The sequence below is a fragment of the Phoenix dactylifera genome, chromosome 1 (assembly GCF_009389715.1).
Source record: "Phoenix dactylifera cultivar Barhee BC4 chromosome 1, palm_55x_up_171113_PBpolish2nd_filt_p, whole genome shotgun sequence".
In the NCBI taxonomy this organism is placed as follows: domain Eukaryota; kingdom Viridiplantae; phylum Streptophyta; class Magnoliopsida; order Arecales; family Arecaceae; genus Phoenix; species Phoenix dactylifera.
This window is the reverse complement of record NC_052392.1, coordinates 22,605,782-22,632,929: the sequence shown is the minus strand read 5'-3', so window position 1 is coordinate 22,632,929 and position 27,148 is coordinate 22,605,782. Positions and strand designations below refer to the sequence as shown.

The 27,148-nt window shown below is 37.9% G+C and overlaps 1 protein-coding gene across 5 annotated transcripts; it reads left to right on the top strand.

Moving 5' to 3' along the window:
- Positions 1–4,722: 4,722 nt before the first annotated feature.
- Positions 4,723–27,076, top strand: LOC103723639 (protein MRG1-like). Of its 5 annotated transcripts, none has more exons than XM_008814607.3 (11): positions 4,723–4,960; positions 6,498–6,551; positions 6,741–6,754; positions 9,762–9,907; positions 11,166–11,201; positions 12,179–12,219; positions 13,205–13,309; positions 16,749–16,828; positions 17,870–18,012; positions 24,317–24,401; positions 26,615–27,076. In XM_008814607.3, exons 1-11 carry the CDS (start codon positions 4,778–4,780, stop codon positions 26,697–26,699), a joined length of 972 nt encoding a protein of 323 aa, XP_008812829.1. In that variant the 5' UTR covers positions 4,723–4,777; the 3' UTR covers positions 26,700–27,076. The 5 variants fall into 5 exon arrangements, with proteins under 5 accessions (XP_008812829.1, XP_008812828.1, XP_026655978.1 ...); XM_008814606.3 differs by having other exon boundaries at positions 17,870–18,039; XM_026800177.2 differs by lacking the exon at positions 11,166–11,201 and having other exon boundaries at positions 17,870–18,039.
- The last annotated feature ends 72 nt before the right edge of the window (positions 27,077–27,148 follow it).

The window sequence follows — 27,148 nt, the reverse complement described above, 5'->3', positions numbered from 1 at the left end:
TCTACTTGCAATCTGTTAAAAAAAAAAAAAAGGAAACATAAACCATAAAATCCCTTTTATGATGAATTATTGGTCTTGTACAATTACAAACGTTACAAAATTTCTACCAATTTTAAGCTATTTAGAATTTTAAAGATCTAAGCACAATTACCTATGTATATAATGGTACTAGAAGTACCGCTAAATTCTGCACCGCCGGAAGGCCAATTCTAGGTTTGTCTAACAATACGAAGCAATTTTTAGCTATTATAAATGCCATACCCTGATTCAAAGATACGTGCCGATGGGATAGGGCAATCTGTTGTACACATGTGAAACCTTCCTCGCAAGCATACCAACCGTTCTAAGATCTACCAAGAATACAGAGAGAATAAAATTTCTAGAAATAACTAGATTTCTAAAAGTTTGAATTGGCAACACCCCAATCCCAAATAATTACAAGTTCAAATATTAAGGCACAACTACAAAGTAACACATTTAAATCAGTTGCTGCCGAATCCATACCAAAGGGGAAGTGCCGCTCGACAACCTAGAGGTCGGCTGAAGACGAGCTAAGCAGGCTAATTGAGGCGTCGGGCACCGGTCTCCTCCGCTGGATGGCCTGCAAGAAATCCACTTGCTGGAGAGTTTCTGGCGAGGACCCTTCGATGCCTAAGTCAGAATAATAAGGCAATAGTATGGAAGGAAGAGATTTCTCAACAGAGAGTGGTCTTTCTGAGTGATAGTGAGTATTTATTATGCGCGTACTTCAAGTTTCCCAACTTTTCCTCTTTATATAGGGGAGCCAGTCTTGTTATTACCCGGGTCGACGTAACGTGCAATGATACCAGGCACTGGCCGATGGTACGGCCGCGTTGCGGGGGTCAATCCGCATGGGTAGAGTGCGGTGCAGATCTGACAAGAGACATGGGATTGTCACGACTGCGGACTGCCGGAGCTATCGGTTATTAGGATCGACAGCCCCCATCGATCGATTGTTGATTTACTCTGGAGGTAGTGGATTAGAGGCCGGGACAGGCACTCCTTGGTTATGTTGGGCACGCACATACCAATCTAGCCGCCCGCGCCGAATGAGTGCTTCGATTTTATCCTTGAGCCGAGTGCACTACTCTCATCATCGCGGTCCTAGTGGAAGTGGTAGTACTTCGTTTGGCTTCTCTTGGTCACCGGGCTCTTCATCGGATCTGGAGAGCGTAAGTAGCCTCGACCCTCAATCTCCATGAGGATCTGGGCCCTTGGGGCGGTGAGAGGGGTATACCTCTCAAACTTTCGAGGAGGGCTCTTGGCCGTTGCAGGCCCCTCTCACACCGAGGTGAGATGCTCCTCGACCCTCTTTGCTCCCCGCATCCCCTCTTGCTTCCCTAGGGGGTCTCCCATCGGCGGACTCACGGTAGCGGGCTATGGCTTCCTCGGCATGGGCATATTGTCAGCCCGTGCCAACATTTCGGCGAAGTCGTCGAAAAAGCGCTTTTTCAGGAAGAAAAGGAAACTCGATGGCCGCAGACTACTCTTCATTGTAGACATCGCTACCGAGTGGTTTAGGTTGCGGACCTCCAACGTCGTTACACTGAAGTGGGTGATATATTCTCTAAGGGATTCCCTCTTCTTCTGCTTGATGTCGAGCAGTGCGTCCGAGCCGTGACATCGTTTTCGGCTAAAGACGAAGTATGCCGCAAAGAGGCGGGCGAGCTGTCCGAAGGAGTGGATGAATTCGGGCCGAAGCCCGGAGAACCAAAACTGAGCTGCTTTGCAATAGGTGGTAGAGAATATCGGTGGATTCATGTAGCACCATAGGAAGCTTGAAGCTCTCAAGGTGGTCCAAAGGGTCTGAGGTATCGTTATATGGCTCTACTTGCAGCATCTTGAGCCGAGGTGGGATTGGCCTCCATGATCTGCTAGAAAAAAAGAGGCTTTGAAGAGAAATTAAAGTTGTTGCTCGCCTCCGAGCATGTCCTTTGAGGGCCTGAATTTGCTGGCTCATTTTCTAGATTCTCCTATCGAGGTCGGTTTCCTACTGAGGTGGGGGCTCTACAAGGCGAACAAGTGAGAGGCTCTAGACAGCCCCATCGGAATGAGGACTCAGAGTGCATTTTTTCCATTCTAGCTGAGGCGCTCTGTCGAGTGTATCGACTCTAATGCGACCACTCAGGATTCCGGTCCTGAGAGTGGTAGCTGATCGGGTGCATTTGGTATGCCGACAACTATGAGTCGAGGCTAGGTTGGCCAAATTCTGACCGAGATGGCTCTAATCGCACCACCGCATGCTGCAGACCTTGGACCACCGTGGTCAACACTTGCACCTGTTAAGTGAGCAAGTCGAACTGCTCCTTCTCTACAGGAGCGGTGAGCCATTCCTGTGGAGCGAGTTCGGTGCTCTGTAATGACTTTCGGGAGTTAATTTATAACTCCATTACTGGGGCCCAAATTGTAGCTAGACTCTGAGTTCAAAGGTAGAACACAAAATCTAATTATTTTACCAATAATAAGAAAATCTTATTTTCTGAAAAGATGTAATATTTTATGGGGTCATCGATCATGTATGGGTATCCAAAGAGTTTCGAATGTTTAACATGCATGGATGGTTTTCAAAGAAATGCTTCAAACATTTTTAGAAATATAAAGTTTCAAGCAAAGATCTCCAAAAATTATAATATTTCCTCCCAAACATGGCAATAGTCCTTAACCATGAATATATACAAATTTTGAAAACATCTAAGAGTTTCGATATCATGATATGTCATTCTTGATCCTATTTATATGTATACAAAAAAAATATTTAGCAAGAACAAGGGTTGAAGTTTTAATTTCAGGTCATGTTGATGATTAATAATAAATTAATAATGCGTCGTATTGTATTGAGTACGATACATGCCAGCAATATAACTTCGGCACAGGATTCCGGCACAAATTGCACTAGTGGTGGCATAAATCTTGTGCCAACCAATGCTTCATGATAACAATATATCAACATGGGATGATAGAAACCATGTGGTCCGAAACTCTTAGCATTTAATAGCGAAACATGCAATTTATTTTAAAAAAGTGTTCCACAAAGTAGAATGTCCAAAATTTTCTAAGATTAATAAGTTAATATAATTATGTATTATAGAGATTTGTAGTTAAAAATATTTTAGTTAGGTTAAAGCTACTTAGCGAACATGCTAAGTTGAACAAGAGAGTTCTACTCCGAAATAATCTTCTATAGCACCTAACAACTATAAAAATTCTATACATCAAAACATAGCTCCTAGAACCCTTCAATATATCGAAGTATTCTATCAGAACTCACATTATTTGTTTAATCTAATTACCCCCCAAAACATCATGCAAGACACAATAATTCATAATTAATAAAATAAAACTTCAAAATAGTGACAAATAATTTCAATTAATAGGAGAGCCAATTTATAGTTACTTTTGATAAAATAATGCGATCCTGACAAGCCCATCAATTTTTAAGCTTGGACTTTCCGTATAATAAAATTGATCCATAATTAGCAAAATTCATTGTTAAAACACTAAATGTTAATTTTCTTAAAATCCCTAGAGCATGAAGATATGAAATATGTAGGCTATGTTGCCGGAACTCTTTTGATATAATCACGAACATAAACTTAGACATTAGATTTTTCTCAAATCCACCGGCTGTCCTATATCATGGATTCGGTAATCGAGCAAGAATTGGGCTAATTTCCTGCTAGATTCATGGACAGGAAATCCCATTTTAGCACGTCCGATATCAACCAAAAGGATGGGATTTTCATTGGAACTTTGGCGGGCCTTTAGAAGACTCCGAGTTGGGCGAACTGCTAGGCTCGATTTTTGTAGAAAATTCATGTAAAAGATGGGAGAAAGAAAGAAGAAAGTGGGTGCTAAGAGTAGGGTTGCAAATGGGTCTGGTCGACCCGTGACTCGACCTGCGTAAGACCCGATCCGATCCGAATTTTAGGACCCGCGGCCAGATCGGATCCTAAATTTGGACTGTTCTATTTTTCGGATCGGATTGGGTCCACCCAATCCGACCTGCATTCGGACCCGATCCAACCCATTTTTTTGCTTGATGTTATTTACTATTATATAGTAAAAATTTGAATATAAAAATACATAGATCCGGATCCGACCCGATCTAATCCGAATGACCCGTTGGGTCAAAATTTATAGGCATGGACCCGACCTAACCCGACATAATTTTCAACTGGATCGGGTTTGGGTCCAAAATTAAAATCCGAACTAAAAATCGAGTCGGATCGGGATCATTCAGGATCTGACCCATTCGCAGCCCTAGCTAAGAGAGAGAGAGAGAGACAAAAAAGAGGAGGCTTTGGGGCAGGTGAGTAAGAGAGAGAGAGAGAGAGAGAGAGAGAGAGAGAGAGAGAGAGAGAGGAGGAGGTGGAAGAAGGGTGGCAGGGGCTACCGGATGGCAGTATTTGGTTGGTAGGGGGAGGTGGTGGTGTGGTGTGGACAGGACCTGTCTTTTGGCAGACCAGGTCAGTTCAGGTAACAACACTTGTTTACCTGATCGTTCTAAATTCTTACAGTTGGACGGGACCCACTTGACTTGTCCAGAAGCGTTTGATTCGAACCAGTTGGATCTGGTGCCGACCCAAATTCGATATATTCCAACTTGTGCGTTACATTAACGGTCCAGATAGCGTTACACAAAGTCGATTATATCGTGTAGCAGACTCGCACACGATCAAAGAATTATTATTAGAAGTGGGTCCTTTTTATTTGAGCAGCGGCGGAGCGGAGCGAAAGTGAGAAGTGAGGGTGGGCGATGGGGAGTTCCAACACGGGTGGAGGGGACGGGGACGGGGACGGGGACGAGGACGAGAGCCCGATGGAAGGGGGCGGAGAGGCGAAGGCCGACCCCTCCGCCTCCGACTCCCCCGCCGCCGGCCTCTTCTCCGAGGGAGAGAAGGTCCTCGCCTACCACGGCCCTCGCATCTACGAAGCCAAGGTCAGGGTTTAGGGCTTCAAGATTTCTTCTTTCTCGATCCTTCTATCGTTCTTTTGTTGTAATTTTGTTTACGGTCTCAAGATTTCTCGCTTCTTGACATTTTTTAAATTTTATCGCTCTTTCGAAGTCACTTTTTTTTGGTTTCAAGATATCATCTTTCTTGACTTCTTGTTGCGATTTTTTTACGGGTTCGCTTTTATTTTGCTGCACAATGGTGGAAAGAATTGTTTGTTCGTTGTCGTCAAAGATCTTAAGTTCACTTCTTGACCGTAGTTGCAATCAGCTATGAAATTTGTACCAGGTTTCTTCTTTATCGACTTCTTGTTACTCTCTGGTGGTGATTCTTTTTGTCTGTTTATTTTCTATTTATGCTGTTGCTATTATATGCGGCACAGTTGTGGAAAGATTAGTCTGTTAGTAGTCATCTAAAGTTTTAGAGCTTTGAATAAAGTTTGCTTCTTGGCCATAGTTGTATTTTCCCACTTCTCAAAAATAATTGTAATGTGCCGCAGATTTACTTTTTGTGGACTTAGAGAAAAAAATTTCTCAGGATTTTTGACAACTACTTCGGGACATTTGCATTGTTTTGTTTTTGAATAACGAACTGTATAAAAGATTTACATCATTTTTTTTTCTTTAGCCATCTCTAGAATTTGACACTAAAATGACATAATTTTTCCTGATTATGTTTATGTTTAGGCGAGAGTAAATTTAGTGGTTCTAGTTCTCTTTTCAGGGGATGCTGGGGTAGGAATGAACTTTGCTTGTTAAGATGCTCAAATTGATGAAATTCGCTATAATATAAGATATTGAAGACTGGATATTTGACTGGAGGATTAGGGAGACAACTGAAGTTTTACATGCATGTCATGTCCAATTAGGGTCCTAAAGATATATATATACATATATGTATATGTATATATGTACATATACGTACATGTACATATATATATATATATATATATATATATATATAAATATACACATACATACATACAGATACGGATGCATTCGCGCATACGCATACGCATGCATATCCATGCGCGCGCATACATACATACATGTGCACGCATACGTACGCATATACATACGCCTACGCATATACATACGTACGCATACATACATACACATATACATACTCACACAGACACAGACATACATACCTACGCATAAGCACGCACGCATACGTACGCATATACATACCTACGCATATACATACGTACGCATACATACGTATGCATACATACGTACGCATATACATATGCACGCAGACACAGACAGACAGACATACACAGACACAGACAGACATCCACACACACATACATTCACACACATACACACACACACACACGCATACACACACGCACATACATAGACATATACATACATACATACAAAGACATATACATACATACTTACATATACATACATAGATGTATATACACATACATATATATAAATACATGCATACATATCTCTTTTCTTCGAACATCCCGCTTATAATTTTTTTTTAAAACTTAATTTTGTCTTGGTCAAGGTTCAAAAAGCTGAGCCACGAAAGGATGAATGGAGATATTTCGTCCATTATCTTGTAAGTTAAGTTATTATACTTACATCTAATGCAGTTTGGTATCTGATCACGTCTATTTTCATACCTCTCAGTTGGGTTCCCCCTTGAATGGTTATCAATGCTTGCTCTTATTCTTGGCCCTATGGTTTAGCGTCAGCCAAATATATATAGATATCCAACAATTGGTAACCTCTGCCTTTCATTTTGCAGGGTTGGAGCAAGAAGTAAGTATGATCTGGATGCGACTGCTCTAAGTATTTTCTTTGTGTCCTTACTGATGTTTATTCCTCTATATATATTTCAGATTCTTATTTCTTTGTTGAGAAAATTTGACCAAGCACTGGAGTTTCCAATAGTAATAAAATGAGTCTGCTTTTATTTCCTTCATGCTTGATGAAGATTTATGATCATCTACGCAGTATAACATTTTTGCATCTGTCATATAAAATTTTCAAGGAATGATGTTTCTTAACATGATACACACTGATTCATATGTGGGACCTTTTATGTCATCAAATGCCCTTTGACTGAAAGAGTAAATTGTAGAATCTATATTCAATGGAAACCCGTAGCTTCTTTATCTTCCATCAAGAAATAACAGGCCTTGAGCATTATTAAGATGCCTCCGTCAGCTGTGGCACCTTTAGTTTAGTACACAAGCCTCTGCATCTTTTATGGGATTTCACGTGCAAATATGTTTTGTTTAATTTACTAAGAGAAAGGAATCACTTCTTCAAAAGGTTGGAAAAATATGTAATCATAAACGTGGAGTATGGATGAAGCAAACTGAGGTTTAAACCAATGTTTGAAAATCCAAAACATCTTCTCAACTCAATATTAAGTCAAGTTGTGTCAACTCAAAAGGAATACTTGGCAGAGTTTCCACCATTTTAAAATTGAGAAAAAGCAAATAGAAAAGCTTTGCTTATTCCTTGTTTACTTGAATGTTGCTGGTGCGGTAATGGACCTGGATGCAATGTTGGGGAAGCTCTCAAAGGAACGATTTGGTAAGAGTCCTATCTATAATTGAATGTTTAGTCATCCATAGGAATGAACTAGAAGCAAATAATCAGGTTCTTTTTGTTTATTTACTTCAAAAAAAAATCAAATAGTCGATAAAGAATTCATTTAGATCTTCAGATCATCTTGAACCTACTTTTTAAACAAACTTGGCTTCATTCCATGACTTTAGTCATTCTTCTAGAAGAAAAAAAAAGAAAGACTGAAGAAAAATTGACTTGGGTAGAAGAGGGTTGTTTGGCTTGTTTTAGCTAACTCGAAAAGAATTAGGATAACGATTTTCAGGCTGTATCCCATAATATTGGCTAGCAATCCTTTCAATGCTATGCAATATAACTTTTCTTTCAAAAGGTGGTGGGATGAATTGGAGAGGTGCTTGTGGGATATTTTGGGATCAACACTACTTTGGTGACTTGGAGAAAAAATTAAGGGTGTCGGTTTTGTTGATGTAGGAAGAGGAAAGGAAGGCCTCTAAGGTAGCGTGGTTTTGATTTTTGTGAGACAAATATGGAAAAGCTTGAGATAACATTAGAAACAGCCTTGAATAGGAATGCTTGGTGAATGAGGATTTGTAAAGCTGTCACCAAATCGTTGGTACCAGGAACAATGATATGGTTAGAATATATGATGATGTTGCACAGTATGGATTGGCAAATTAATCATTCGTTCCATGATACTTTCTTGGATGCTCTTTTTGATTGGTATAATAAACATGGTGGTGGAAGAAAGAATCAACCCTTTTATAATGATGAGGTCCTCTTGGTGGTAATAATCATATAAAAATTGAGGTAATGCCATCTGTTTTTCCTTCATTGGTCTTAAAAAGCCAGATTCCTCAAGATGAAACTTTTATATGAAGATTATTGCGATGCGAACCATAGACCTAGGAAAGTCATACCTTAAGCCCTGTAGATGTTGCCACAAGTTGTATGTTTTTGTTTTTATGTTGGTTCTTTTATGAAATTAAGTGCTAGTCAGGCTCGTGATTTAGAATTGGTTAAGGGCTGGTGCTTTTTCCCTTTTTTTCTTTTAATTCTAAGACATTGAATATGGTAGAGCTATTTACTAAGAGGACAGTTCACTGTGGCAAATAATAGATACAACTTTCAGCTCGACAAATATGGGCTGTAGTAGGTGCAAATGCATGGCAGAGAATGTCATGTTTGATAACTGGAAACATTGACTTTGCCACAGATTATTGCTTTTGCCCTTGTGCATACCTTTGGCATGTATCGGTATGATAATGGTTAGTATTGGTGTAAATGGTGCGGTTATGGATCGGATACTTGCATAATCATGTTTTTATCCTTTTATCATTATGCATCAAAAATCTGTTTCCAAATTTAATACATATCTTGGGTTAGTGAATTTCTAAAGGTATCTAAGGTAGATAATGGATTCCTAGGGTGTCACTGAACAGGTGCCTGATGTATTACAAAATTAATAGGGTTGATTTGATGGAACAATAAAGGGTTATAAAGTCCTCATTGGACTGAGTTTTTTCATGTATGCATTTGCTTCTAAATATGTATCGGATATATTATTAAAGCAGTGGATGCATGATCTTTTTTTAATTAAGATATTCTAGGAAAATAATCATGCATATCAAAATTATGTGGTGGCAATGAGGGTGATGCTTGAAACCTATGATTGGTTAATCTTATCAGTAAAAAAGTCTGATTGAATTTTAATGTGGCAATGAATCTATTTTGGTTGGATTTGGATCAGGTTAGCCTCTTATATCTTGATCGCCGGCCAATCTCTCTCTCTCTCTCTCTCTCTTTCTGCGCTAGATTCACTAGCTTCATCCTTCTGTAATATTGTGTTACATTATGAAATTATATCAAGTTATCCTATTTCTGACTTCAAAGTCATCCATATATTGCTGGCTTGCGTTCAATATTTAATTGGCCAGGATAGCTTACTGTTGAACATTTTAGTAGTGACATGATTGGTCATCCAGCTACCATGCTTCTTTTATTGCTGGTTCATAGCGACTGTTTTGTATTCTACTGACAAATGAGGTACACGCGAGCATCCTTTTTTAGCATGCTTGGCTCAGGATGCATTGGTAATTTCAAGCCGATTTAGAACAATAGATCAATATAATTTCAAGAATTGTCTATTTATACATGTTTGACATGTGATCGAGACAAACTCTGCTTAACTGGACAAATACTTTTCTAATTTTTTAAATTTCTTTTTCTTTAGTTGGGACGAATGGGTTGGGACCAATCGCTTGATGAAATTTACTCTTGAAAATGTCCGCAAGCAGCAGGAACTTGCAAAGAACCAGAGTGCTGACAAAATTCCAAAGTCAGGGCGATCAACACAAAATAAGCCAAAAGGCTCCAATGGTTTGTTTACTAATTGTAGTTTATTTTTAACTAGCCTTGTCATGCCTACATCCTTCAGTCAACTACCTGTTAAGTTCCATTTGGAATGTTTGGTTGATTTTTTTTTTTGTTCTGTATGTTTTGGATTGTTGGTAAAATCTTGGTTTGATAAAATGGAAATTGAACAAATTAAACTGTATCGCCATGTTCTTATTCATGGAACATTAAGGAAAAGTTATGTGGGAGATACCTTAACATGGGTCCTTTTTGATAATTACTGCTATGCTATAACTAATCTAGCAAGAGACAATGCCGTGATTTTAAGATTTGATCTAGCAAATGATCAGTGCTTTACTCTTCAAGATAAATTCATCTGTGTATTGTTTATAATGTTATTTTGTGAGCAAGCTCACAAATTCACTTATTAAGCCTTTTGGACTTTCCTTTAGAATCCATTAAGGTGCAACTGTGGACAGTCTATGACTGCATCGAGTCCCTATTCAACTACTTATGTATTCATATTCTAAATATTTCTAATGGAACAGTTTTGAACTCTGCATTGAGGACTCCTCGGCTACCTACTTGGAGCACCCTATTTTAGTTGATTACGTGTCTCGAGTGAGTCTTTGGGTATGCTCTTACTTCTACATGCATAAGACTAGTATCTAATCTTGATAAGAGAGAATTGTTTGAGCAAATGAGGCTTGTTGTTTGCTTGTGAATGCAAGTAAATACATATATGCAAAAACACATTCTACATATAAACATAATAAGTGTATGTCTATTGGGGGGGGGTGGGGGGTGCACCTGCAGGTAAATTTGTGAATGTGTGCGTGCATGTCGGAATCATCTTTCAGCTTGGCCTTTTGGCATATAATCTGTTCCTCATAGAGGAAATGCAACATTTACATCAGATATTGTCTTCTTTCATCATCAGTAGGTAGTTTTTCTGTTGTAGAGGGATGTTTGACAGTTGCTTTGTGGTGAATGAGCTGAAATCTTGTTTGTAATGTGGTGGCTTTTTCTTTTGGCCAACTTTTTGTTTAGATCTCATGATAGATGCCTCTCATGTCTAAGTTACGTTAGCCATGAATACAGCACTGACTTAAAGAGGGTTGACTTTCTGATGACAGCTTATTGACTGCGTGTGCATGTGTACGTACTACTAAATCACATACATGAGCCAACCTAATACTCCTTTATATATATTAATTAGATGCACTTTGTGTATGTTCTATGGAATGCTAGTGTAATGTATGTGTTAACTCTGGTTTAACAGATGCAAAAGCTGATAAAGAAGATCTGAAGAACCATTGTGAGTTGGTATTTCATTCCTATTTCTACTGATGACGCTGTCTTTTGTCTTTTAAGTATTTTTTGTTGATATATTATGATTTTTAAACTTTAGATCAGGTTTCCAAGTTAGCCTTTTCAAGCAAAGCAATATATGCTAATCCTTTGGGATGATGAAATGTTATCTTGTTTTAAAATTTACATAGATCTAGCTTGGCGGTTCTGGACTTTTCTATTTGTTGCTATACTATATGGTCAGAAAAATGTACGTCATATTTACCTGTTACAATTTGGGAAATTTGCTTGAAACCTGAAGATGCTGAGTTACTAGTAAATGCCCAGTAGGCCATTTATATATACATACACATATATATGTATATGTATATGTACGTATGTATAAATAGTTAACTTATTCACAACAATGAATCCTTACGATGATTGGGTTGCAAATATCTATAAACACACCATAAGAATCTGAACATTTGATCATTTATTCGAAACAATGTTTTCATGCATATTAGATGGTATGGGAAAAATAACCGAGTGACAAGTATCAAATGTCTATCTCAGGCTATGTTAGATGATAAAAAGCTTTATTCCCACTATTATGTTTTGCAATCCAATTCATGGCCTGCTTTCTGATGTTTATATATGATTGAGATATTTTATTGTTGAGAAACAGTCCTATGGGCTTTCATCTTGACATGTGAAATGAAGCTTTGTAGTTGGCCCACTTCCCCATGCGTAACAGATCAGATATTTTTTAATTGATTGCCATGAACCATATTAAGTCCCTTGTTTAGATAAAAATCCTCTTTATGCTGCATGTAATAGAGATGAAGCACATGATTTAGTTCCTTCCGTGATTTTTTTTTGGGTAATATGTAGCAAAACTAAAGATTGTTTATTGTGAATTTCATTTCCTATTATTGGTCCAATTATTTTTCTTTTGCATCTTATGAATTATGCTATTGGTTCTACTGTTATATTTGAATACAGCGGCAAAAGGAAAGAAGCGGAAGCCTCAGTTTGGTAATGAGGTGCGCTTTGCTTACTTTAATCTAGTGCACTGGTTATTTTCCAATCATCTATAAGCTGAAACAACTTAAACATATCTAGCAATGCATACAACTTAAATTAGACCTTTACATGTGTTTATTATAGGCAATTTTACTCAAACTCTCATGTCCATTAAAGGCTCCCGAGCCACCCCCCTCCCGATGCCGTCCGACGACCTCTCTCTCTGCCCCCCCTCCCCCCACGCACTCCACCTTTAATCAGAGCTTTGAAGCTCCATTGCTCATGTCACTCGCCTGAATGATTGTCTTGCTTGCCTGATCGATCGTCCCCCTCCATTTACTTCTCGCTTCGTTCGCCCCTTGAAACCGTAATCCCATTTGTCGTCGCCCTAGCTGGCTAGGTAAGTCTTGCTCTCCCTCTCTCTCCATCTCCTCCCCTCCACGACAATGAGGAGTGCTATTTGAGCCCTCCCACCCCACCCCCCGACGATGACACGGAGAGCTGTTCGAGCCCCCCCTTTCTCTCTCAGCCTCTCTCTCTCTCTCTCTCCCCCTCTCCCTCCCTTCTTCCCTCTCTCTCTTTTTCCCCCTTCCTTTCCCTCTTCCTCTCCGACTCTCTATGTTTCGGCATGCCCCAGAACAACATGGTAAGGACTTGTATCGTGCCGAACCGGTTGCCGATTGATATGCCCTCCAATACCAGTTCGGCGAAGCTTGGTTAAGCATGTTTAAAAGTTTTGGGCATCATGATCCTAGTATAGGACTTCTTATACCTTAATATATTGTTTACAGTACTCTCAAACTTTGATGTGCTCTTAAATTATTGTTTGTATCTGGCTTGATGTATAATTTTTCTGGGTTCGTAACTAGCTTAGTATGAGACTATTCTTCCTCTAAGGATAAGATTAACTATCCGAAAGGTCTTGAATAGAAATGCATTTACTAATAGTGGTGATCTGTGTTTGCACCATTATTGTGATAATTTGTATTGTTTGACAATTGATAGGAGAAAGACACAAAATCAGTAGAAAAGCTTGTGATATTACAGTTTCCTTTGACTCTTAAGAAACAGCTGGTTGATGATTGGGAGTTTGTAACTCAACTGGGTAAGGTAATAATCTTTACCATGTCCATTGCTTGTTCTTATAATGCTGTTGGGGAAATGTGGAGTCTATTTATATAAGTTGCCTCAAATGTCTGTTTGCCTGTTTTTAATATTGTGGAACATTTATTTATTGATGAGCATTATTGACAGAGCTTTACATTGCAAGGGGAGAAGTTTGTCTGTTTGGTCTTGCTATTAATGGCTCTTGCTGTCCCGTATCGGGTCAAACTCTATATATGATGAAACAATTATAATGACATGTTTTGTCGATTAGTTAACTTTATCTTCATTTCATTCTTTGACTGCTATGAGCCGCAAGCTGGGCTTTTCAGTTCACTCCCCAGGCTTTCAACCCTGTTTGCCTCCTTTCTCTTGCGGAATAGTTCAATGCCCGAGCTCCAGCTTTGCCTTTCTAATGAGAAAAAGTCTGGGCATTGAAGATGGCAGTCTTTCAACAAAAAAAAATTGGAATCAGATATTTATATTGAGAGAAACATGAGATAAAAAAATTGAAATGTACTGAACTGGGTTCTCTCCTTGGAGGAGGTTGTGATTGAGTCTTGGATGGTGCATCTCCAAGTATTTGAGCCCTGGTAATTTACCTTGGGTAGGTCTCCCACCCTCACTCTCAAAAAAAAGTAAAAAATTGTTGAAATGTATCATATCTTCTAAAATCAGAGGGTAGGCCTTGGCACTGGTAAGGTTGCTCCATATTAACTTAGGTGTCACAGGTTCGAAATATAGAAATAGTCTCCACATTCAGGGGGTAAGGCTGTGCATATTTGACCCTCTCTAGACCCTACCCCGTAGTGGCGGGTGGATCGCACTGGGATATTCTTTTATTATATCTTTTAAAATTGAGGGTATCATCGAACTTACCAGCATCACTTAGTTTGGATTAAGGAGAACTTACAGTATATAAATTGACACGTCTGAGCTCAGTTTCTCATCAGCACATGCAGATAATTCATAAAGAATCATTAATCACTGGACTTTTTTGAAGAAATGAATTATGTAAAGTTCTATATATCGATTACTTTGATGTTGTAGCATTGGAAGTGGTGGGCACATGCGCAAGCATGGAATCGCATCAATCTCCCCCTTAATATACATGATATAGGACTAAATTATGCGAAGGCGCAAGTCTTAATATGTATTGAAATCTATTTTGTATCATGAAAAAAAAACTTATATAAACATGATTCTGTTCTACCACACATAGAGTCCTAATTCTGTAAGGACAGTAGCATATGATGTTTTAAATATTGGTCCCGAACCCGATATCTGTCAAGGACTGGGTTGGTGGATGGGCCATCCTGAACTTGGGATGGTACCACACATCCCGATAACTCATTTGGATGCTGTTCTTTTTCTTGGTTTTTTTCTGTTGTTAGTTGTTTTTAATGCATTCTTAAATGTTTTTTTTAACATCAGAATTTAGGATTAAGGAAGGTTTTTGAGGTAATTCCTGGGTTTCTATTGACGGTACTGGCACTGCATCCAGCTTCATGTTTCTTCTGGTTGTGTGCTTCCCATGTGACAGGAAGAAAATGCAAAGGGAGAAAGAGAGAAGGGAAGAAAGCAGGCAGATCCATCTTCTATTGCTTAAAATGTTTTTGGGCTCATCAGTTGTATGTTAATAATATACCACATTGCTATCTTCTTAGTCCACCCCCCCTCCTGTCCTTTCAGATTTCCAAAATCCTATAGATCAGGAGCTGAGGTTGTCATTTGCCCCCCGTAAATCTGAAAGTCAGTAGAGGGAGCTGCAATCCAACACCCACGTTTACCTGTTCCGGCTGTTAGATGGATCCACTTCCATTTTGTTGGCACAACTCCTATGTAACTAGGAAACTGCAGCAAAACTTGAGTAATTCTTTTTCATCCTCCCAAAAACTAATTCTGCTATATTGGGGAAGACTATATCAGAGGGAGGAGCACCTACCATTCTGTCCCTATGACCTGTTCACCACTCTTTTCTTGACAAGGGAATACACCATCAATCTCAAATAAGAAAAAAAGGACCATCATCATTTAGAAGGAGAAAGATTCTACAAGTACATGGATACGTACTTAGAAGCCTAGCCCATGGTTGACCATAGGTAATTGTATATTATTCTTGAGGTAGTGCTCAGAATGAGAACTGCGCTAGTATAAATCTGATTTTTAAGGGTGATTATAGATTTCAATGTCAATTTCTTTCTTTCTTCTCTTGATTCTACTATTCATTCTCACATCTGCCCTTGCTCTTCGTAAAAACTACAGTAGCAATCTTCCTAATTGATAGTTTAACTTAAAAATAAAAAAGTATGTGGAAGTAAATCAATGTGTATTCATTGTTTATTAGCTTACCACATCTGCAAAATAGCAACAACTGCCACGAAAAATTGTTATAGATTTTATAGCTTAATTGATTTTCCATTTTATAATTGCAATAATCCAGTTGCTTTTATGACCATCAGTATTTTATTCGGCATCTTTTGAATTGTACATCTCAATGTTGTTGCCTTCATTTTGCTATATTTATCATGATTTACCGATCTTTTTCGTTTTTCATTTTCACAAGAACTTGTATGCTTTTCAAGTTTGGATTCATACCGTCAGTAATTTTGGCCTGTACATTTTGGCCAATGGACAGAACATGTGCACTCCAAGATTGAAAAACAAATCTCAATGGCCAGTTTTATGGGTGATGTCATTTTGTCTGATAATTTATATTACAATAGGAGCAGGATGCTTGTCATTTGGGTAACCTTCTTAGTTACATTTCCAGTGGCTGTTATGTGATGTAGTTGCTTTGTCATATATGTGGCTGTTGCAGAAAGCCAGCAAGGATTTGAAAGAGCCTGCCGTATAACCTTTGTTGTAGCTATAATGAGATAGCACTTCATAGTTAGATCAATAAAATACAAGCAGAGAAAAGTGAAGATCTTACTTTGTTGGGTCTTTTTTCTTTTAACCCCCATCTTTGGCCCATGATATTACATCACCATATATTTATGGTCCTGGATCTCTCTGCGCGACTGTTCAGGGACTGAGATGAGATGTGAATATTGCATAGATTCCTCTAATGGTTAGTCTGAGGTCACTTATAAGTTATAAGATGATATGTCCTTATTGTAAGATAAACAGATTTTTGCCAATTGCACTTCAACAATATGAATTCTGAAGAAGTTTATTTGCTTCTCTGTATTGTATTGATTTTTACTTATCATCTTCTCGATGATTACTCAATATCTTATATTATTTTCCTGAGTTTTTTACGTTTAGATCTTCATGTGCTTGTTAGCTTTGCACTTCCATGCTGATTATAATCAGTTTTTCTACCATTATTCTGATCATTTTATGTTTGATTTTGTTTAAATCAAGTTTTTCAAAATTTTGCCTTTTAACATATGTTTTTCTATCATGAGAAGCATCTGACCTGAGAATGCCCAATTAGCAGCTTGTCAAGCTTCCTCGTTCCCCAAATGTTGATGATATCCTAAAGAAGTACCTTGATTACCGGATGAAAAAGGATGGCATGTAAGTATAGGGCATTATAACTCTAGTGTCATATACATTGAACTGTAATATGTCCTCATTGCATTTCTTTTTGTATCTGCTTGTGTGGAGTCATGGTCCTTCTTGCAGGAATGCATTTATCCTTTCTTTGAGATGTTACTTTCTGTCTAATTCGTAAGAACTCTGGTAGATCCAAGCTTTCTCATGTTTGATTATCTGGTGGCATGTCCAAGATTTCTAATGCTTGTCTTTTGGAATGAGGTTTTTCCTTGAATTTCAGTCAGCAAGTGATAATTATTATTATGGGTGTGGCTAATGCTTCCTGATGAAAATACTAATGTGCACACCAGTCTATCTCCCACACCATTTCCCATTCCAATATGATGCCTGGTGATTGGTTCAACCCCCCTGTGACGTTACCCTACCCCATGTATTGCATTGATCTCAACTGCCATATAGGACAGAGAACTGATTGGGAAATTTGGGGATGAGAAGCGATACTCATTTGACATAATTACTAATAGATTCTCTTATGACATTAATTGGTATGCACATTCCCCTTTCATCACCATTTAGAATTTCCATTGGCTGGCTGGCTTTTTAAGAATTGACGAGACTTGCTTCATTCTGACTCATGTGGGCGCTTGTCTTAAAGCATTATGCTTGATTGTCATTAAAACCTAAAACTTTCATTTCATATAATTTTTCATGAAGCTCGGAAAATACCTTTTCAATATTTATTGGAAATACATAATATGAAATTTCTTTCTTTTTCTAATTTTTGTCATGTCTCTTGCAAGCCTCTCGATGTTGTGCAAACATTTTGCCCTGTGAAACCATTCAAAGTGTTCCATGTGTTTCTACTAAAAAAAAAGGTGTTACATGTCAATTTTTCCTTTATGACATCCACGTTCCATAATTTTCGATGTTTAGTATATTTTCTTGCAGAAATTATTATCCACCAGCCATTAGATGATAGCATGTTAGCTTTATATTCTCATATATATTGTGATTTATCAGTTTCTAATTGTGCATTATATAATGAGTTTAAAATGCTTGTAGGATTGCTGAATCAGTTGGTGAGATACTAAAAGGGTTACGTTGTTACTTTGACAAGGCGCTGCCAGCTACGCTTTTGTATAAAAAAGAGCGTCAACAATATCAAGAAGCAATTCATGATAATATCTCTCCTTCAACTATCTATGGTGCGGAACATCTACTGCGCCTTTTTGGTATGCATATATATATATATATGTGTTCCATTTGATTTTTTATACACATGGCCTTTCTTCATCTTTTTAGATTTTCCATTCTCCCGTTAGTTTTCCTATGTCTCTTTCATGGTGATATTGCTGCCCTTTAACCGCCTGTCATGTTCCAGTATTAAGCCTTCCAAAATTTATATTTGGACTTTTGTTTTATGAATCATAAATTTACATGGTGCTGGTGTTTCCTTTTAATAGTAGAATGGACGTGTTCAGTTTTTTATTGTAAAACAGGTTCTAATTATTTGTCATAGCAAAACAGGTTTTGAGATAATTTGTAGAGCACTCACCCTAAATTGTGGTTTGTAAACTTGGTACCAGATCCGTACTTATACCATATTGGTACAGTGTCGTACGCATGCTATGGGGTCGGTTCAGCATATCGATACTTGGTATGCTCCCCCTATCACGTACTGAAGCGTTGCTAGTATGGTAGGCACTGGTACAGACTGTTATGGCACACTATGGACCATGTATTAAAAAAACCCTACCCATACAATAAAAAGTCCAAAGCGGGTTGGTTTTAGGTTAGGCATCTCTGACCTGCTAGAGGGTTGGGTCGGGTTTGGGTCAGACCCGTCATCCTTGTTATATAAGCTCAACCTTACTGAACCTGACCCAACCCACTGATTGCCACCTCGAATCCTTGATATCGAAACCTTGTTCACAACATAATCCACTATGACGTGTATAAATTTGGCCTAGAATAATGAAGGGTACGAGGTTTGGTGTATCCAGCGGCCATTTAATTGTCAACTATTTCAGTTCCAGCAGATGGAGGCTGAAAAGCCATAGTGTGCATCTGGTGGTCTTGGAGCAGGGTAACATCTTGCAAATACAAGAAAGATAAAAAGGCCAATCAATTAATACACTCAACATCAGAAGATAAGATTGGGGAACATTCATTTTATTAGTGTGTTCTATCTTATGGTTTCGTAAGCTTATCAGAAGATGTACTTGATTTTGTAGCTGAAGAAAGCTGGTTGTTTACGCTTAATTTTTCATTTAAGTACTCTACAAAATTAGGATGGCAAGTTCTAGAAAAATTAACTTTTTTTAGTTATATACAATGTGTTCGTCACTGATATGTTAATTTACACATACGTGTATACAAGTTTTTTTCTCTTTATGAGATCATATGCATTAAGAAAAAACATTGTGCATAGATTTTCTGAAGGATATGTTTCTACCATAGTGAGAAATTAAGAACAATCATTATTTGAATTAATAGAATTTATTAGATATGACCTTTCAGAAAAATGATGATGTTCAGTATTTTTTTAGTTATGCTCTTTTTTCTTTGTATGTCAAGCTGATGTGAAGCAATCGGTTGCATGTCCATATTTGTTACTCCTGTTTTAAAATGCAGTGCATGCAGCTATGGATGTGGTCCCTTGATCGCACTGCATTGTCTATATGCAGTCATACTTCATATGGGCAGGAGAGGAAGTTCACTTAGCATTGCATGGCTGCATATACCGCCTATTTCCGGCTGTATATGCAACGCAGTTAGCATTCTAGTTTCCATATGCAGCCTACTCTTATGTGGTGCCAAGCAGAGAATTCAGATTTGAACTGATGGTTACGTTTGATGTCAGTTTCAAGCACAATTGGTATTGGTATTAATAATATGAACATTTCTATACAGATTTTTTGAGTATGAGACTGCCAGGAAGTTTTAGTAGGTCTACGAACCCTTTCAGACTAAGGAATTTGACTTTCTCTTGATCAAGAAATTTGTCCTTGCTTAGTGATAGTCAAATTTCATTTTTGTTAGAAATCTTATTTCCCATTAGTATTGAAAAAGTAAGAGTCTGGCTTTGGCCTGAGTTAGGGAAGTCCTAGATTCATTGGAATTATCCTGACTGGAGTGGTATTAATCCAAGCTTAAGTCATTAGGCCATTACATCTTGATGCAAGTCCATTTTTGGGTGTAGCCTGCAAAGGGTAGATGGACTTTAACATCAAGGAAAAGTAAGGTAGAAATTGCTACGTTATCTTGTTAATGGGGCAGAAAAGCCTTTGGGGATAATAAAAATTAAAAGCAAAGAAGAAACAGTGAAAATTTCTTTGAGTGCAGAAAAAAAAAAGAACATAAGAATAGTAATAGAAGCAATGGAGAAATTGGTGGGAAAAGAAGAGCTAACAAGAAGAACAAGAGGGTAAACAGAGAGGAGGGATGAGATGAGAGGGAATAGATGTCTGAACCTAGCCTCCAGTCTTTTTCTCATTCACCAAAAATAAACCGACATAAAATGCTCTTTTCAGCGCCCAGTTGTAGAGCCTTTTAATAGCCTCACGGCTCCTACAAGTAATTTAGGTCTCTTAAAATAGGAAAGTAAATTCCCAAGTAAATTAGCAACCACCCACTTATTTGACTAAACTTAAGATCCCTGAATATCAGGGTCTAATCCTTATCTAAGCTATGCCGACTGCTCACTTATAAGGTCAAAGCAACACTCCAAACCTTCCTAAATTCTAACTTAAATCTCGGGCTGTCAGTCACTTTTTATGATTAAATCTAGACCATCTGAGTGTTACTCTACTTTTTCTCCTCTAGTTCTCTAGATAATGGATTATAGATTCTGACCATCATGATAGAAGTTGTCAGACCTGTCACAGGATACTGGCCCCTTGGCTTCATATCTTTTGCTCCATAGACCAAGCCCTGTGATCATGTTAAGTCTTAATTTATTTTCATTTTTAAAGCTTTAATTAAGTTTCTTAAGAACTGTGGTACAGTCCAATTCCTTTTTTGTGAAACTTTTTTGCGCCTTACTTTGTTCTTTTCTGGAACGTCTATATTTGTTGTTCTGTCCTTAGATTTCTTTTATTTTTTTATTTTTTTGCATAAGAGTCAATTCACTAATTTCATCAGGAGTCAATAAGGGTTCTTAGGAGTCGATATATTGCAACAGACCTAAAGGCCAAAGCATGAATGAAACTTCCTAGAGTTTCTTCTTCTCTAAATTGGAGGTCCAAGCCCCTCAAGGAAATCAATATCTTTTCTTGATATGGCAGCACCTATCAAATTGTCAAGAAGTATTTCAGATCAGAATACTTAGATTAGAAAACAAATTGTGATTAGGAGTGGCAATCCATGGGATGGGTTGGGAAGGGTTAGGACCATGTATGAAAGGCCATGGGGCCTAACTTAAACCCGACCCACAGCCAACCCGCTGACGTGTTTTACTTAACCCAGGCCCATTTTAATTGTGGGCTTTACATTGTAAGAGTATTCTTTTTTCATAGTTTTTGGACTAAATCACGATATAACAAGTAAATAAACTAACAATACAAATCTTAATTCTCTAAACAAATGTCACTTCCAATAGCTCACATCACCCCACAAATCCACCACTTAAAGAGATACTATACATTTATATTAAAAGAATAAATAATATATACCCATCTAACCTAATGGGTTGAGGGGCCTTGATGCGAACCTAACTTAAACCTCTGGCAGGTCGGGTTTGGTTCGCCCGTACCCAACCTATAAACCCAAAGGGTTAGGTTCAGGTGGGTCAGATCGGGTCAAAAATTGCTGCCTCTATGTCATATGTTCATTAAATCACACTAGATGTCTAAGAAACTTGAAATTTGATGTTAGGGTTCACCCATTTCACATTAATTTGGTATTATTAGGTTTATCAACTTTTGAAGGACTATCATCTATTTAAGATCCGGTAATAGTAATTTGATCTTGATAATAGCAAAGAACCCTAAGAATGGGTTTTGTAGCCCATGAATAATATGATGAATTGCTTTGCGTGTGCTAGTATGTAGTTAAAATCTTTATATAGATTATATTTTAAGTGCTCTTAAAGAAAATTATATGGTTAATGATGCATAAGTCAAACCAAGGTTCGTTATGTCACCCCGAATCATACCGGATGGCGAGCCGGCACTTAAAATGCTCTTAAAGGTTCGCCCCTCGATTCAAAAAATCCGGCAAAAGATGGGGAGAGGGAGAAGGGGAGAGAGGCGAGAGAGAAAGGGAGGGATAGGAAGAGGGAGAGAGGGAGAGGAATGGGGGGGGGGGGGGGGGGGGAGGGCTCGAAAGCCCTCATCTCCTCCACAGGCCATAGGGGGTCACTCTTGTTTGCTGACTTCACTTAAGAATTTTTTTTAAAAAAATTAGAGCTTTGCCCTTGTTTCATTTCGAAACAAGGGCAACCCCCTGTGGCCTGTGGAGGAGAAGAGGGCTTTTGATCCCCTCCCTCCCTCCCTCTCTCTCTCTTTTCCTCTCTGCTCCTCCCTCTCCAGCTTTCCCTTTGTTGGTACTGCTCGGAACGACACGTCTCAGTACTATACCGTACAATACTGTTGGGCAACCGGTACGAGTCCTGATACCGGTACAACCAACCTGGAATCAAACATTTTTAACATTTATGTCAACCATATGTACTTCTTAACAGCAAACTGATGGACCAAGACCCATTACTTTAGTTTCTACAAAAAATATATTAGAGTCAAACAATTAGAAATGACTCCTATAAATTGGTTATTGATGATATATTCATGACCAGCTTATGCAATCCATAGTTGTATGTGACTAATTGTAATATAGTTTTGTTACTTTTTTACAGATACAATATTTAGAAAATCATTAAAATAAAATATCCATGAAATAGGTATTAAGAATTGATGGATTCATGGAGTCCTTATATCTAGGTAATAAATATGGACTTCCATATTCCATAATAGAAAAGTTGTAACAAACTAAATGGATGAACCATTGCTTAAAAGCAGCTGCAGTATACAAGCAATGAAGAGGACACGGTGCATATGCGCTATGTGGCAATATATGCGGATGCACATGCAATTACCATTTTTAATATTTAAAATAAATAAAATATATAAAATAAAATAATGCATAAAACGACATTAATTTTCTTGATAATTTATAGTGATATTTACAATAATAGAACTAACAATTTGTGCTTGTTACCAAACAGTAGTAGTATTAACATATTTAAGTATTGCAGCTCGAACAATTTCCATGCCTTTTGGTGATAATCTATTTTCCAAGATGATTTGAAAAAGAGGGATTAGTCGTGCCTGTCTTCCCTGAGTGATCAGAACCACCTCCCGAACCTTGCAAAAGCATCAGCCTCCCACCAAAAGATCTTATCAGACCGATAAGTTCGTTTGGAATCCAAATAGCCCCGAAAAGGCATCCTTATTTTTTAGCACTAGATTATCTGAAGGTGCATTAGAATTTTGATAAATTGAATCTCATACTTTCATATATACTTATATAAAAGCATGAGGAGATTCGAGTGTTTTATAAGAAAACTTAGAGAAAACTGGAGATATGTAGTATTGTGTGGTCATCATAGGCTGGTGGGACTTGGCGAATATGTTTTCAGACAGTAGGTTGATTATGCTATATATTTGTAGATATTAACCGTATGTGGATGTAATATATGGTGGTATAGCCATTTGTCTTATGAAGCTATTGCTCCTATCCAGTATTGCAATTGCTCTATATTTGTAGATATTAACCGTATGTGGATGTAATATATGGTGGTATAGCCATTTGTTTTATGACGCTATTGCTCCTATCCAGTATTGCAATTGCTCTATCACTTGTACCCCATGTTTTATTGTATCAATGCTTGAGATTGTTAATCTGGCCCATCTTTTCAGAGACTTCAAAGATCATCAAATTGACTTATTAATAAGGTATCTTTGCTATTGGAATAAATTCCAATCATTATGTAGTTCTTAAATAAATCCTAAACCCTTGTACTTTAACTAAATCTCGTGATTAAAAAAATTCCATCTGATGGAATTGAATTTATATCTGAATTGTATGTTTCTGTGAAACCAAATGTAAAAGGTTCTTGTTGATAATTGTTTTTTTCTGCAAATAAGGAATATTTGGCCTACAACTATATTAGTTGAAAGCATTATAATTGCTATAGTTCATAAGCTTCTCGTACTTGGACTTTTAGCTCTTTCCTGTTGAATTCCATAAAAGGATAAGTTATCCTGCCACCCATCTTTGCTCACTGTACTTAATAGTTTGGAATGTTTGATTTCCAACATCGTGTGATCAGCAGTACGATATGTTTGCCATTTTCATGTTTATGCATTATATGAAACAAAAGTATGCAATCTATTCTAAAAATAGCTAAGCAATATTGGGAACATTCTGATTTTTCTTCATTCTGCTTGTTACCGAGACACAATTGAGGGCTATGTCTTGATTTTTGGCAACCCTTCATTGATATTGCAGTCAAGTTGCCTGAATTACTTGCTTATGTCAACATGGAAGATGAATCACTGGCAAAATTGCAGCAGAAGCTGGTGGACTTTCTCAAGTATGGCTTCCCTTCTTAATGACATTTTATGAAGTTCATGTATGCACTGTATTTGCTTGTCTAGTTTTCATGATCGTATATAGCATTAAGAAACTTATCTGTCTGTTCATATCATGCTTCTCAATGAATTATTTTGTATTATTTTCAGCTTCTGTTTTGGGTAAGGGGGTAAACTATGTAGTAGGTGGAGAACACACTTTTCTTCACCTAATTTTTATTGTGTTTCTTTATTTTTGCATGTATCAGAGAGCATCATGTGTGTGCATGCATGGTTAATGAAGTTAAAATGATGACTTTAAACAAGCTTAATCCCATCTATGTGGTTAATTGTATTGAAAGGAAGCCACCTTAGTCACCTAGGCAGCTTTGCTTGGGGCCTGCCTTAACAATTTGTATCATGTTCGAGTATGCTGGATGAAATTTATTTATATTTTAGTATTTGATGTTCACGAGTATATGTCTTATTTGATGTGTTTCTCTATGTTTGTTCTTTAATTTATTATATCTGTGTTGTCTTGACCTTGGGGCGCGCCTGTCAGCCACCGACTTCCTTTTAAAACATTCGTATGGACGTATGGTGTTGGCGTTTGGAATTGTAATTATCATTATTGATCTAAAATTTTTGAACATTCTACGACAAGCTGTCGAGCTGAAGCCAACCCTCTACGATCAAACTCAAACTAAGACAAACATTGGCATATGAGGTTATTGCCTTTGGAGGATACTTTTAAGATTCGCCTAAATTTTAAAGGGAAGGTGGATTTGATCTATGGAAGTATTTTATGTGAGACATGATATAAGACAAAGAACCCACTTGTGAACAATAATAGAAATTCAGATGCAGAATCTACAAATTTGTTTGGGACATTTACAATCTCTCGAAAATACTAGTTCTCTACCCCACCCCCCTCCCCTTCTCTGGATTTCAATTATTGACCCTTTTTTTTGAACATTTTACAATAAGCTGTTGACCTAAAGCCAACCATCTAGTATCAAGCTCAACTAAGGCAATATTTGGCATAAGGGATTCTTGTCTTTGGTGGGTACTTGGTTCACCTAAATTTCCAATAAAAATTCTGACCAAGGGAAGAAGGATTTGGTCAAAGGAATTATTTTATGCAAGACACATGATATAAGTCAAAGAAACCACTTGTGAACAAGAATAGAAATTTAGATGCAGGATCCCCCCATCCCCTCTGTCCTTGCTTTATTGGTGGGAGTGCCACCAATCATTCTACGTGAGAAATGATGGCAAGAATTACCTGCCCTATCCTTCGGAAACGCATCCCAAGGTTTAAACCAGAACCTCCATTTGGAGGGGTGAAACCACCGGGCTGGAGTCCACTCGGCAATTTTATCTTCTTTTTTTTAAAAAAATAATTTTTGTAATAATAATTTTAATATTGATGTGTCTACTTTATATCAAATTTTTTTTATTGCTCTAGATCATGGTATATCGTACCGTACCGAACCGGACGGTACCAGTATCAGTATAGGTGGCATATCGACTTTCGGTACACGTCCGGTACTGGTATGGCCAACCTTGCTGTCTGGATACATGTTTTAAGCTCATAATAGTGCAAGTATGTTGGCAATAGTAAAATATTACCTGTTATACCTGGTATGTCATATCTAGGGCATGTTTGGCTATGCCTATAGAATTGGGCTGGAAATTCTGTAGGATTCGTGGTTTGGGCTGTCCATTTACGCATGGCCCTATATCAACCAAACTCCACCCAGCCGAAATCCTGTGGAAAGAAGAAAAAGGCCACCATAGTTTTATTTTATTTTATTCCTTCAGCCTAAGGGCTAGGATGTGGGCTAGGATGTGGACAGGCTCTTGGAGAATGCAAACTAGATGGGCCAATAGGCTCGATTCCTATAGAATTTTCAGCCTAATCCGGTAGAAATCTCCAAGCAGGCTCTTAGTGGTTTTCATTGAATTTTATGAAGAATAAGAATTTAGGTGTAAACCATTTTGTCCTCACAGGATTTTGGCACTGTTAATTTCCAACAGGAGGCCTCGTTTCACACGTATGCTTGGAATTGGAAGCCTTAATTAGCATAACCTTGCTTCTTTACATACTGTCAAATTCCATGAAATATGCTATTCTTCTTACTGATGAAGAGCAGGATTTGATGTCTGTGGATGATCCGGAAGAATTTTTTGCAAATATCTATATTTATATAATGCCTGATCATTTCGCTTTCAGGTTCCTGCAGAAAAATCAGAGCTCCTTCTTCCTTTCTGCATATGATGCTTCCAAAGGCGTGGTAGATGACACAGATACCAAATAGAACTTACCTGGCGGCATGTGTTGGCTGTTATGCACAGTTACTCGACAGCTCATAGTGTCCCAAGTAAAAATTATGAAGTGTGATTTTGCCTTTGCTATCAATTCTTGATGTTCTGACATTTAAGCATGTAGCGGTCTCACTGAATGTACAGATGCTGCCTAATTTTGAGATCTTGGTAGCTTCACTAGAAATCTTTTTATGCTCAACTGGGAGGCATTGCTAGAAATGAGATTAGAAGAGAGGCATGATATGTGGAATTTGGTGAGCTACTTGCACTGTGGTGGCATAAAAAAAAAATGCTCTAGTAGTATTTGTGATTGGAGCTTCTTTCATGTAGAAACTTAGTATGTAAGATGCTTTCAAGAGCACTTTTTCACCCGTGCCTGTTATTACTTGTTTGTTAATGACAGCCGTTAGAAGGGTAGAGGGTGGGCAAAGGAGGTTTTAGC